Source organism: Oryzias latipes, chromosome 5, assembly GCF_002234675.1.
Source record: "Oryzias latipes chromosome 5, ASM223467v1".
NCBI classification, from domain to species: Eukaryota; Metazoa; Chordata; class Actinopteri; order Beloniformes; family Adrianichthyidae; genus Oryzias; species Oryzias latipes.
In genome coordinates, this window is record NC_019863.2 from 3,333,766 (window position 1) to 3,347,220 (window position 13,455).

Genomic DNA, 13,455 nt, shown 5'->3' on the forward strand with positions numbered 1-13,455 from the left:
AGCACAGGGAGCCGCAACATATATATGTCGCATATTTATCGAGATAGTTCATTTGGCAATACTTGTATTGATTCAAAATGCAGTCAGGATATTTACTTAATCATTTAATTTCATTATTTTTATTATTTATGAGCATGATGTTTCCTTTGATCTTTTGTCCATTTTCCACAACCTTGAATGGACTTTTCTGTCTGTCAAACACCCAGAGTTAAGATGAGTGAGTTGATGGAAACAAATTCACTTTGATGCAGACTCCTTTCTATTTATTTAGTTATTTGTTTATTTTTTAATCCAGTCCACCCAATAAATAATATTAATTTTATGGATGACAACTGTTTTTTATTAGGAAGCAGGTCTGGAATCATAAGCAGTGAGTCTAAGACCCTCCCTCGCCATTCTATCTGTTCGTTGTTTTCCCCCGCGTGCAACCCCCCCCCAGACAGCGCAACATACGGTCATCGTAGCAGCAAGGTGACAGGATAGTAGGGGCGCCCTGACGCAAATTTCATTAATTTTATGCGGAAATGGGTGGTCTTAGTCTAGGGGGAAAAATGATTTTTTTGGGGGGCGCTCACGTGTCCCCTATGAGATCGCAACTAACTGTCTTTTTAGAAAAACTTTCCGTCCCGTAACAGACTCTGATCGGCGTTCAAAGCTGCAGACAGGCTTCCACCGCGTGTTCACGCTAGTCTCTTCCTCCTGCCTGCTAGCTCTACCTGACGCGCTTCATACTGTCTGAACAACAGCCCCGCCCTCGTAGCCAGACAGACCTCTCCTCTTCAGCGAGAATAGCGAAATTAATATCATCATTAATTAACGGAAAGTTGACTGACTTGGTGAGTTAAATATGGCAGATAATGTTTATATCTTGTGGGACACAAAAATATGCAACTTCTCCAGTACCGATAGCAGAACCGTTGAGGTCAGATCTTAACGATACTGCGGTCTTGAAGAATGTTGCCCCGGGGCTCGTTCAATACCGGGGCTCGGTACCCATCCCTAGTTCCCAGGCCACCATGTCCTGGGTCTTCCCTAGGGGCTCTGCCCAGTGGGACATGCCCAGAACACCTCCCCAGGAGTTGCCCAGGAGGGATCCGGACTAGATGCCCAAGCCACCTCAACTGGCTCCTTTCGATGTGGAGGAGAAGCGGTCCTACTCCGAGCTCTCCGTGAGTGACCGAGTTTCTCACCCTATCTCTAAGGGAGCACCCAGCCACCCAACGAAGGAAAGCTCATTTCAGCCGCTTGTTTTCAGGACCTCGTTCTTTCGGTCATGACCCAGAGCTCATGACCATAGGTGGGTATTGGAACGAAGATCGACCGGTAAAAACCGGTACAGCAACTGCAGAACTACGGACGCTGCTCCAGTCAGTCTCACTCTCTGGTCTTCCCTCACTCGTGAACAACACCCCAAGATATATAAACTCCTCCACCTTGGGCTGGGACACTCCACCCACCGAGAGATAGCAAACTACCTTTCTCTGGTCAATGGAGGTCCTGGCTTGCGGAAGCCAACAGGACAACATCATCTGCAAAGAGCAGAGAGGAAATCCTGTGTCCCCAAACCAGACCCCCTGCGGCCCCTGGCTGCGCCTAGAAATTCTGTCCATAAAAACTATTAACAGAACCGTTGACAAAGGGCAGCCCTGCCGGAGTCCAACGTGCACAAGGAACAAGTCTGAATTACCGCCGGCTATGCAAACCAAGCTCTTGCTCCGGTCATACAGAGACCGGATGGTCCTCAGTAAGGCTCCCCTGACCCCATACTCCCAGAGCACCCTCCACAGGATACCACGGTGGACGCGGTCGAATGCCTTCTCCAAATCCACAAAAATAAATGGACTAGATGGGCGAACTCGATCCCTCCAGCACCCTAAAGATGGTGTAGAGCTGGTCCACTGTCCCACTGCCAGGACGGAAACTGCACTGTTGTTCCTGGATCTGAGGTTCAACTATCGGCTGGACTGTCCTCTCCAGTACCCTGATATGGATTTTCAGAGGGAGGCTGAGGAGTGTGATTCCCCGGTAGTTGGAACACACCCTCCGGTTCCCCTTTTTGAAAAGGGGAACCACCACCCCTGTCTGCCAATCCAGTGGTACAGTACCCAACTGCCATGCCATGCTGCAGAGACTTGTCAGCAAAGACACTTCCACAGCATCCAGAGACTTGAGGTACTAAGGGTAAACTTCGTCCACTCCCGGAGCCTTGCCACGGAGGAGCTCATTGACTACACCAGTGACTTCAACTTGGTTGATATACAGCCTCATCCCAAAGTCCTCGTTTTCTGCTTACTTAAAAGAAGGCGCCCGACAATGTCCCCAGTTGAAGTCAACAGCTCCCCACCTCCACTGATAACGGTGCCTGTAGAAAACTGCTTTACCCTTCTGAGGTGCCGGATGATTTGCCAGAATCTCTTCAAGGCCAACCGATAGTCCTTCTCCATGGCCTCACCAAACTCCTTAGGACCGGGTATTTGCCTCCGTAACAGTCCCGCAGCAGCTCTCTTAGACTGCTGATACCTGTTGGCTACCTGTGGAGTCCCACAAGCCAGCCGGGCCAGGTAGGACTCTTTCTTCAGCTTTCCGGCCTCCTGCCCCGCCAGCGAGTCCAACTCAGCACCAGGTAGTGATCAGTGATCAGTTTACCCAAGTGTCCAAGATGCAGGGCGGAAGGTTGCCAGAAACAACTACAAAGTTGATCATTGACCTCCTGCCTAGGGTGTCCTGATGCCAAGTTTATTGATGGACACCCTTGTGCTTCGAACATGGTGATTGTTATGTACAAACTATGACAAGCACAGAAGTTCAATAACAAAACACAGCTCGGGTTTAGATCAGGCAGGCCATTCCTAAAAGTCACGCCCCTCCAGGTGCCACTGTCATTGCCCACGTGGGCATTGAAGTCCCCCAAAAGGGCAATGAAGTCCCCCGTTGGGGCACTATCCAGTACCCCTCCCAGAGACACAAAGGAGGCCGGGTACTGCAAACTGCTGTTCGGCCGGTAAGCTGAAACCACAGTCAGAGACCTGTCCTCCACCTGAAGGCGGAGAGACATATTTTGCAAACTGCAATGGAAACACTTTTTTCAAATTAAATGAGTCACATGACTGATAACCACATGGCAATGTGCTTCTTGGTAGCAAGTGGCTACCTTGGGCACTGCACAATGTGCGCCACAAGAGGTCCCACAGCATGTCTGGAGCTCCAAGTGGGTTAATGTAACAATGCATTCATCAATGTGTTATTGACAAAGTATAAAAGAGAAATCTAGTAAAAAGGCCATCATGTGACATAGTATAGAAGTACAAAAAAAGTCTTCATTTAGTTTAAAAAAAAGCCTTCACTCCGCATGAGGGTTGTTTCAGATTCTGCCCTCTGTAGTGGAATTCCATCGCTGCAAGTGCTGCATCGCATTCTCTTTGGGGGATGGCTCATTCCTATCCTCACTCTTCCAGGTAGACTTTGCACACTTTGCTCCTGTGTGGCATGGATCTGGGAGGCAGGTAACCACCATCCTGTCCTCGTCTCTGTTCTCCTTTTTTGTTCTGGTGCGTTCCTCCTGTTTTTGTCCCGGTCTCGTATGAAAGCTGAGCCATGCCAGATGTACACCTGTTGCCTGTTCTGCAGTTATGTTTGTGAGGAGTTCAATATAGGAGTTCTTTTATTCGTTTTTGAGAGATTATAGATATTTACAGAATGGTCTTTGCTCGGAGTTTGCACTTCGTTGACGGTCCCCTGGCTGCCGGCTCGCTGCGTGACTGCATGTACTGCTGGAAGAGAACACTTCTCATTAAAAGGCAGAAAAAAACAATCTTTTTTCTTTAGAAATGCCTTTTTAGTTCACTCTCTGTGTTAATACAAAAGGATTGAGATACTTGCTGTCACATTTGAAAGTTTCATCAAAAGAGTTATTGAGCTGGAAGTCCAAATCTGTGAATATCTTTCAAACTTTACCAAACTGATAGTTTTCTTATTTATATAGCTACAATAATAATAATAAAAAGGGTCCCCTTTTTAATTTTATTTTTGTTTTTATTTTCCCCTCTCGGGTTATTGAGGGACAGTGAGCCTTCATAGTGGGTCACATAGACACAGAAACACACGGATAAACAGACGGCTCTCGGACGGAGAAGCTGCTGTTACCGGGAGAATCTTTGAACGGATCTTATGAAACCTGACTGGAGACATGATTATTGATGTTCTAGGCTAGTGGAAAATTTTAGAATAAAAGCACTTCCGTTGCATGTATACTTCCGTTTTGAGATAAAGTGTTGTGAGTTGTTGTTTTGTGTTGTGATTTATTGAGTTGTGTGTTAAAGTGTTGTGATGTGAGTTGTTGTTTCGTGTTGTGAGTTATTGAGTTGTGAGTTAAAGTGTTGTGTTGTGAGTTGTTGTGTTGTGAGTTATTGTTTCGTGTTGTGAGTTAATTGTTTTAGTGTTGTGACGAATTGTAGTGTGTTATTTTGTGCGAAATCAGAATTTCCATTCACGCTGTCACAGTACACATCAAGGAGCCCTGAATTAACAGAATCAAAACACACTCTGTCACATTTATGAGAGCTTGTAATGTTTTGTTTTACCTTGCTGCTTTGCTTGTCCAGCATCACTGTTTTTTTTTTAGGAACGTCACCTAAAACCAGTTCTTAAAGTCTTTCTATATTACCAGTACTTCCATGTTTGTTTGAAGTGGGGGGCTACAATACACAATTTCGTATCAAGAAACTCATGACAGTGGGAAAAAAAAAGATTTATAAAATTTACTCAAAGGGTTATCACTGATGTTTTTCATAAATAACAAATAATAAATCAAACTTAATCTACACTAAAAAGGAAAATAAAATCCATTTGTGTCAAATTTGATTAAAATGGCTTTTTTGGAAACTTTTCCATGTTGAATATTTCCAAGACAAAAATCATCCAAAGTGGGTTGAACTTGGCTCAGCCCCCTGCGCTTTTTAAGGCAACAATTCAATGAGATGATAAACAGCTTAAAGCCAATGTTGACTAATGTAATTAGAGATCACCAGGTTCCTTTAGACAGACTTGGAAAATTTGAGCAGCGTAATATCAAAGAAGTCGAATGACTCAGAGCAGGTACAGACAGGAACAATGACTCCTTCATTCTGTGGTAAAAAAAAGCAGTGAAGTGGCTGTGAAGGAAATTACAAACAGACTACAGATGAATCAAAAATTCCAAATAAGATAAAAAAGAGACAGCCAGTTTCAATGGCAGTAACTACAGCAGAAATGAGGGATTTCAGCATTTCATTGAATATGTGGTTACATCAGCACCCCTTAGTACACACACCCTTTACTCCTCCAAATATTCATTCCAACATAAACACACATACATGCACACACACACCCTCACAAACACACACGCATTTTGCAAGGAAGGTGTCCCCTACCCTATCCCTGGTAGGGGGTACTGGGCCCTTGGCAACGGTGGCCTTGTCCCCTGGGTGCTGGTTTTCTGGGCCCGGCAGTGCTCTTTTCACGCAGAGAGAAGGATCCCTGAGCTCTCTGGCAAGGCCAGAAGCCGGGGATCACATCACACCTGAGCCCGGGGTGTCCGTGTCCCTGTGGTGTGGGTTCTGGTCCTTGCCCCTGAGTGCTGGGCCTCGCCAAATTTCCAATGGTGGCAGAGTCTGGTCGGGCCAAGTTTACAACACCCCTTGTGGGCTCCCTTTTCTCCTGGGTGCCCTCCTCCTGGGCGGGGGCGGCTGGCCCCTGCCTTACTCCTTTTTATTTTACAAGATAAAAACTTGTCTTGTTTTATGTTGGTTTGACATAAAGTATCAGAACTTAACTTTTTTCTGTTCAGGTTGTGAAGATGTGGATCTGGGCTTTTCCTTTGACTGTCCTGCTGTCTGTTATGAAACCTGCTGAATCTCAGGGTAACGTTCATACTATGTGTTTTTACTGAAATCCCAATGTAATCTTAATTTTAACTGCAGTTCCTCTTCTATTGTATGCATTACAGATTTAGATAAGATTAAAATGTGCTTCATTGCCCTCATTTATTTTATTGTTATGTTTCTGCCTTTACCAAAGTCTCCTCACTTCTAAAACTAAGAACCATATAATTACAGTAGATATTTGAGGTTTTTAAGCTTAAATATCTAATTATGGTTTTGGCACTAATGCACTTCACAAGCTGTTCTCCTGATTCAACAATGGAAAAAATTGCTCAGCCAACCTGTTTTTGGTACAAACTTCAGCCGAAATAAAAGAGTGATATACAGTTATTGTTATTTTTGTCCTGAAGATCCTCATGTTTTTTTAAATTTACAAAGTAAACATCCTCATTTCCAGTTGTTCTGAAAATTAAGTCACGCAGCACCAACTTGAACATCATTTAAAAATCTGCATTCTTGTCCTGCACATCAAATTCTATTTAACAGCTTTTTAACCTGTTAACATTTTGAATAAAACAATATTTTTGTGCATTGTCTATTATTTTACAGGCAGCTGCAACAATGTCAAAGCAGCAGATATTATGTTTCTGGTTGACGGTTCTGCCAGCATTGGTCGAGGAAACTTCGAGTTAATCAAGGACTTCATGGCTGGTATTACAAAGCCATTTGCCGGCTCTGTTAGTGAGTCAGGGATTCGGTTTGGGGTTGTGCAGTACAGCGACCAACCAAGGTGATTGTCGCGATTACTGAATCTAACATTATTTTAGAATAATAAAATAAAACAGTCAAATTCTTCTACTCTGTTTTGCAGGGTTGAGTTTACCTTCAGTACATATCCAAATGGAACTGAACTTGTCAACGCGGTGCAGAAACTGAACTATAAAGGCGGAAACACTCGAACCGGAGCTGGGCTGAAGTTTGTTGCTGATAACTTCTTTAACACTGCTAACAGTCGTGATGTCCCAAAGGTTTGCTAGTCATGTATTATTAAACACAGTTCAAATTGCAAATTCTAATTATTGATCCTCTTAATTTTCAGATTACTATTCTAATCACGGATGGAAAATCCCAGGACCTTGTGCAGGAGCCAGCACAGAAGCTGCGCAGTCTGGGAGTGAAGGTTTTTGCCGTTGGTGAGTTCTGTTTTTGTTTTGTCCCTCTGCTTTATCTGTTAATGAGTCTGGATTCGAAAATGTTTTTTGTGCTAACTTATTTGCTTTTCAGGCATTAAAAACGCAGATAAGAGTGAGTTGGCTCAGATCTCTTCTGACCCCAGCAGCGACTTCACCTCTTTTGTTGGGGACTTTAAACTTCTCCGTACACTTATTCCTGCTGTCAGCCCTCAAGTGTGTTCGGTAGCAGGAGGGGACTATGCCAGCGATGGTATGTGTGCTTACATTAGTTACAGTTAAGTCACTCATGTGATTCAGTTGAATTGTAATACTGCTTTTTAATTGTATTCCTGTTAGAGGCTTTTTCTGGTCCATCCAACATTCAGTTCACAGCGCAGACGTCCGATTCTCTCCGGTTTCGTTGGAGTCCTGCCAGGGGCCCTGTGAACAGCTATGTGGTTCAGTATGTGCCACTCTCTGGTTTGGGTCAGCCAATCATAGCCGAACTGCGCCAGGTGAGTCCAGAAGGATTTTGTTGCACCACACAGAGACAGGAAGCAGCACAATCTGACCAAAGGGGGTTGGTGTAGTTTTAGGTGCCAAAGCCAATCTTTTCTTTGAGAGAAACATGTATTAAGGTTAAGTATAAACATGTCTCTTGGGTGGATCCTCCCTTTGTAGACACTGCAGAGATTAAAGCATGGCAGCCTGAATTTCCTTGTGCACTGGCAGGCATAAAGTGAGACGCTTACAGAAAAATGTCAAAGCTTTGCCAACTTTTAATCACACACCCTTCACATCTTTTGCAGGAGACTGTTTCTGCCAGTCAAAGGACGTTTGCTGCTCGTGAGCTGAGATCAGGAACAGACTATCTGGTCACCGTCATTGCCCAGTACCCCAACAGCGTGGGAGAGTCTACTTCTGCCAAACAACGAACGAGTGAGCCTTTAGTGATAGAGGATACTGTCAATTCAGGACATCAGTCTTAACCCACCATGTTTCCATTTTTTATCACCAAACAGGGTCCTTGCCAAGTGTTTTCAACTTTCGTCTCATTCAGGCGGACTTCTTCTCTCTTTCTGTGGGCTGGGATCAGCCTTCATCGCCTGTTCAGGGGTACAGACTCACGTATGGACCACGAGGTCAGGCTCCATCTCCATGGTTAATTCTCTCTGTTTGTCAGATTGTGTCTTGCCTTTCTCCGGCTCTCCTTCATGTTGTACATTTGGGCTTCAAAAAGCATTACATCATCCAAGAGATGAACAGGATCTGTTGTTTAGTCTACATTATTCTGTAACTGGTCTCGACGGAAGAAGGAAACATATCACATTAAACACTAAATGCTCAAAGAAATTCTTGTGGCAAGTTGGAACCAGGTCAAGAATGTTTAGCAGTTTGGCTTGAGTTTGATGAACGTGAACTTTCTCTAACACTTAGCTCCCCTCAGGTATTGGCTTTAGGTAAGAATTATTATTTCTCAGCTTTAATCGTTACATAAAATATTCACCTTTACCGTCTCTGGAATGATTCCAACCAAGAGTATATCTGAGTGCATTATGAACTGTTGGCAATTGAATTCTTGCATTTCTGAAGACTGGGTGTGTCAACCAGAGAAAACTGGACCCTGGGGGCTGATATAACTTCTCCCATTGAACATGTGGCAGGAGTGCCAGCCTCAGCTTTTCCCTGAAAGAATTTCACATTGCGTTCGTGCTCAGACTGACTCAGATTCATGAAAATACTTCTATGTGTTTTTAAAATGTATTACAAATGTTCCTGTCAATTAGTCTGAAGAATGATTTTAGTGCAAAAATGATTGGGAGAAAAAAAAAAAATCAGACAAAGTAAATTGGTTGGTTACAGGGGTGTCAGGAATTTACCCCAAAGTTAGAAAAAAACACATGCAAATCCTAAGGACTTATGGGCCAAACTATTTGGATTTTCTTTTTTTTAAACTTCACATGTTTGGTTTGCACAGTCAAATTAGATGAAGGCACAAGTATTGAGCAGTGAGGACAAGAGTTTTTACACCATTAACAATGTAACCTTCATTTATTGCACAGTTTATTATTTTATTTTATTTCACAGAGGTAGATTTATGTAGTCCCATTTAATGCAAAGTAGCAATAGCACTAATTTTGCTTAAGATAGTGGATGTGGTTCAATAAAGCTGGATTGGGGAAATATATAGATGATTTCTCTATGTACAGTGGGGCAAAAAAGTATTTAGTCAGCCACCAATTGTGCAAGTTTTCCCACTGCAAAAGATGAGAGAGGCCTGCATTTTCATGATAGGTATTCCTCAACTATGAAAGACAAAATTAAAAAAAAAAAATCCAGAAAAATCACATTGTCTGATTTTAAAAGAATTGTTTTGTAAGTTATGGTGGAAAGTAATTGTATGTTTACCTACAAACAAGCAAGATTTCTGGCTCTCACAGATCTTTAACGTTTCCTGTAAGAGGATCCTCTGTCCTCCACTCGTTACCTGTATTAATGGCAGTTGTTTGAACTGGTTATCTACATAAGAGACACTTGTCCACAACCTCAAACAGTCACAATCCAAACTCGACTATGGCTAAGACCAAAGAGCTGTCTAAGGACATCAGAAACACAATTGTTGACCTGCACCAGGCTGGAAAGACTGAATCTGCAACAGGTAAGCAGCTTGGTGTGAAGAAAAAGAAGACATACAAGACCACTGATCTTCAGGGGCCTCATTTATAAACGTTGCGTACGCACAAAAGAATGCGTACGCCACTCTCTACGCAATAGTTGAGATTTATAAAAAGCAAACTTGACGGGAAAATGTGCGGTCCTTCACGCAAGCTCTGACCCAGGCGTACGCACAAAAATGGGTGAAATGAGAAACGGCGACACCGTCGGCAGATAGAAGAAACACGTGAAAGTGAAAATGACAATACTGCCTCTCAGAAATAACATGAAGACTTCACAAAGCAAGTCTTACAATTAACAGCCTACACGAACACCCGTTTGATCGATCAGCAGTGAAACAAATAAAAAAAATCAAACGAAAATTACAACAGAAATTCAAATGAACACTTATTTGCAAAAAGAAAAGTGAAAAATGTTCTGCAATATTGGCATTTTGTGCAATTCATCCTCATAAATAATATATTTAACAGAACGAAATAATGTACAAAACTGATATTCCCGTCAATGTGTCCGTCTGGCGGAGCAGATATAGGTGCAATTAGACAGACAGATGGATAGATAGAGAGAGATGCATTAATTGTCCACTAGGGAAAGTTATTTTCATAGTAAAACATTTCTTCATAAGCTACAGAATAATGGTATTCATGCATATGCCTTTAGTTTGTTTTATTTTTGATAAAACAATGTATGGCGTATGTCTCAACCATTCAGAAAGCAACAAGAAATTACATTTGCGCTGATCAATTTCCCATTTCCACGTCGATTATTACCGACATCTGTAGCTTGTCAGATGTAATTAAATGGATGGAAATAAAATGCCCCATCACAATGCGTAATGACGCACAATGGCTGATCTTGCACTCTTAGAAGATGTAGCAAATGGAAGAATTCGGAGTGAACGCATCTTTAGACAGCAAGAAGACGTGCTGGTAAACGAGGACGAGTGGCTTGTGAGCCGGTTCCGACTTCCTCGAGCCGTCCTGTTGGACCTCTGCGGGCTTTTGGGGGTGTGTCACCCGGTGCATTTGGCGCGTCGGCGTCCCCCTGCGCCTCAGTCACCACTCCACTAAGGGATTCCCCTATTCTTGCCGCTTGTCTCTCATCAAGAGGGGTCAGCTCCGGTAAAGTTTGACCTAAATTACTAAAAGGGGTTTATTCAAACATATCTCTGGTTTGTCACAAGATTCATAACCTCTGTTGTAAAAATAAAATATGTCCAACACAACTGTCATCTGTTTGCTCAGCTGCTGGAAAGGACGGCTAGAAAAAAAAAAGTGACAGAATTTACACAATAGGTGTCTGACTAAATACTTTTTTGCCCCAATGTAGGCTCTCCCAGTCTCCTGACAGACACATGCAGGATCTGTTAATGCAAACCAAATACATTTTTGGAAAGCGTCATTAACTTTGTAGCTATCTGATGCTCGTTCAGCTTTCATACTTCTTAACCACAATGCTTATGGTTATTTTGCTATCATGCATTACCTGGCCTCTTGCATGTGCTCTCTATGACTGATTAACCTTTCTGTTGATCAGGTCAACCAGCAAATCAGTTGTTGGAGCAGTCACTGTCTGCAGAGACCACATCTGTCACCTTGGAGTCACTTCAGCCAAACACTGAATACGTCATCAGCCTTTACCCTTTGTTTCTGCGAAACGCTGCTTCGCCGTCCATTCTCAACGCTCAAACGCGTGAGTTTATTTCCTTTGTATGTTTGCTATAAAGATCAAAGCTTCCCTCAAGATCTACCTTCTAAGTAGCATTGCTGGAGTAAGTTACATCGCACATTAATACAACCCTTTTAAGTAGAATTAGATGTGTATTTAATAAATTGTGTCACCGCTGGCATTCATGTATTCATGCTTAACTTGTGTTTGTTTTTGTGACAGTGCGTCTGGTGGCAGTGGAGCAGTTGTCAGTGGAGACGATTTCAGAGGGCAGTGTTCGTGTGCGATGGAGAGGCGTCAGTGGTGCCAGACAATACCGTTTGGTATGGGGACCTTTTAAAGGTTAGAGCAAAAGACATCTCACACAGTATGTTTGTGAGTGATGAAAACATTCTTTTTACAATTCATTATACACAAGTTACAACTTGTTCCTTTCCTTTTTTTTATAAAAAGGTCGCAGTTTTGAAACAGTGGAGGTCACAGGTGACAGTGAGCTCTACACTTTGTCTAGGGTGCAGCCTGACACTGAGTACATTGTCACCATCATCCCGCTATATGATGGCAACACCGAAGGACCCGTCACAACAGCACGATTCAAGATAGGTGATTATGTTTTACTCTTTTGAGAAGTCCCCTCACTACAAGAGGACAGTTGTTACAAGCCATTTTCAAAACTCATATTATCTTATCCACTTTTTGCACTGAACTCAGTAAATTGTTATTTCAATTCAAACTAGATTCAAAATATACATTTTCATTTAGAAACAAATTTTACAGTGCAATGCTTCATTTCTTGCTATGTCATTCATACTTGTGGCAAAATGTGACTTTTTGTTTTCATACAAAATGTATTAAAAATTATTCAGACTCTATCATTGCAGCATTTTCTACTTTTATTGATTCCTACACTAACCTGTCTGTTATAAAACAAACTTTAAGAGTCACATGATCAGTTTTGTTCAGTGTCTGTCCTCAAAATAAAAAACAGCAGATGAATGCTGATTCTCACTAAAAAGGAAAGGATGTTCTGTAGCAAAAGTCATTCGTTCTGAGTCCAGTGACCCCAAAGACAGCAACAGGAAGCAGATGGAACGTTAAATAAAACAGCACCCAGCATTTTCTGCTTCTTATGTCTGTTTTAAAAAGCTCAAGCATGTTTCTGTTTAGCCCTCTTCATAGTATTTTACTAATGCACTTTTTAGACGCACACCAATACATGCATGCATTTAAACAATATCAAACAATCTGGCAGTCTCAGACTCACATGTATGCGTACCGAAGTAACTTAATATTTGTCTGAGCTGGAGTTTTCTGTTTTAATAACAAATTATGGAACATCAGCAGCTTTGTGGGATATTTAATTGTTTTCTCCTCTTAAAAAACTTTGAAGTGTTTATAAATCAACTGCTGAAGGAAAACCCTATGTTTTCCAGAAATGTTGAACTCTCTGCTGCCAAGTGTTAAAGTGAGCTTTAATACTCCAGGTTTGAGATTTCAGAACAAATGTAAACCAGTTTGTGAGAAAAATCACAAATACAATCTAACAATGTTATAAATGCAATATCTAAAAGGTGTTTTTAAATCATTTTGATTTTGTTCGTTTGAAACTCACAATCATGTTGTGAGCATGGTTAATAGTCAAGCAATTCTCTCATAAGGAAAAGCTGAAGTCATATTTCCATTTCCTTCAAAGCAGCCATTTGTCAGCTTTTCTTTTGATCTTCAGCACTTTTCACTCCTTTTGAATAGGTTGAGAGTGCTTACAAAATGACTGTCAGCGTTTGATAGAACCTGTTTGTCTCACAGAACAATTTCAGATAATCGTCAGTTCTCTGCTCCAGGCCAGAGGTGGGGCACAGCGTGTGAAATGAAAAAAGCCTCTCTGCCATCTATCACTTAAAGTCTGACACCTGCTTTTCCATGTGACGGCTTTCTGCAACTGTAATTGTACTTTTTACCAAATTAGTAATTGGTAAAATACAGCCTTCCTGTTTAAATTGAAATCATCAGGACAAAAAGTATTGAGGTTCCAACATGGAGCGTCTGTAAAATCAACAGACTTGTAACTGTACAGGATCTAA

The 13,455-nt window shown here is 42.1% G+C and overlaps 1 protein-coding gene across 1 annotated transcript in view; it reads left to right on the forward strand.

The window, feature by feature from the left end:
- The window catches only part of col7a1 (collagen type VII alpha 1 chain), a 90,158-nt gene that overhangs the window by 5,632 nt on the left and 71,071 nt on the right, over positions 1-13,455 (forward strand). Inside the window, exons 2-12 of the mRNA XM_023954728.1 lie at positions 5,825-5,897; positions 6,468-6,648; positions 6,730-6,886; positions 6,958-7,051; positions 7,143-7,301; positions 7,388-7,545; positions 7,840-7,969; positions 8,053-8,172; positions 11,243-11,398; positions 11,597-11,716; positions 11,828-11,977. Coding sequence (XP_023810496.1) covers positions 5,834-5,897; positions 6,468-6,648; positions 6,730-6,886; positions 6,958-7,051; positions 7,143-7,301; positions 7,388-7,545; positions 7,840-7,969; positions 8,053-8,172; positions 11,243-11,398; positions 11,597-11,716; positions 11,828-11,977 — 1,489 coding nt within the window. The 5' untranslated portion in view covers positions 5,825-5,833. The remainder of the gene's footprint in view (positions 1-5,824; positions 5,898-6,467; positions 6,649-6,729; positions 6,887-6,957; positions 7,052-7,142; positions 7,302-7,387; positions 7,546-7,839; positions 7,970-8,052; positions 8,173-11,242; positions 11,399-11,596; positions 11,717-11,827; positions 11,978-13,455) is intronic.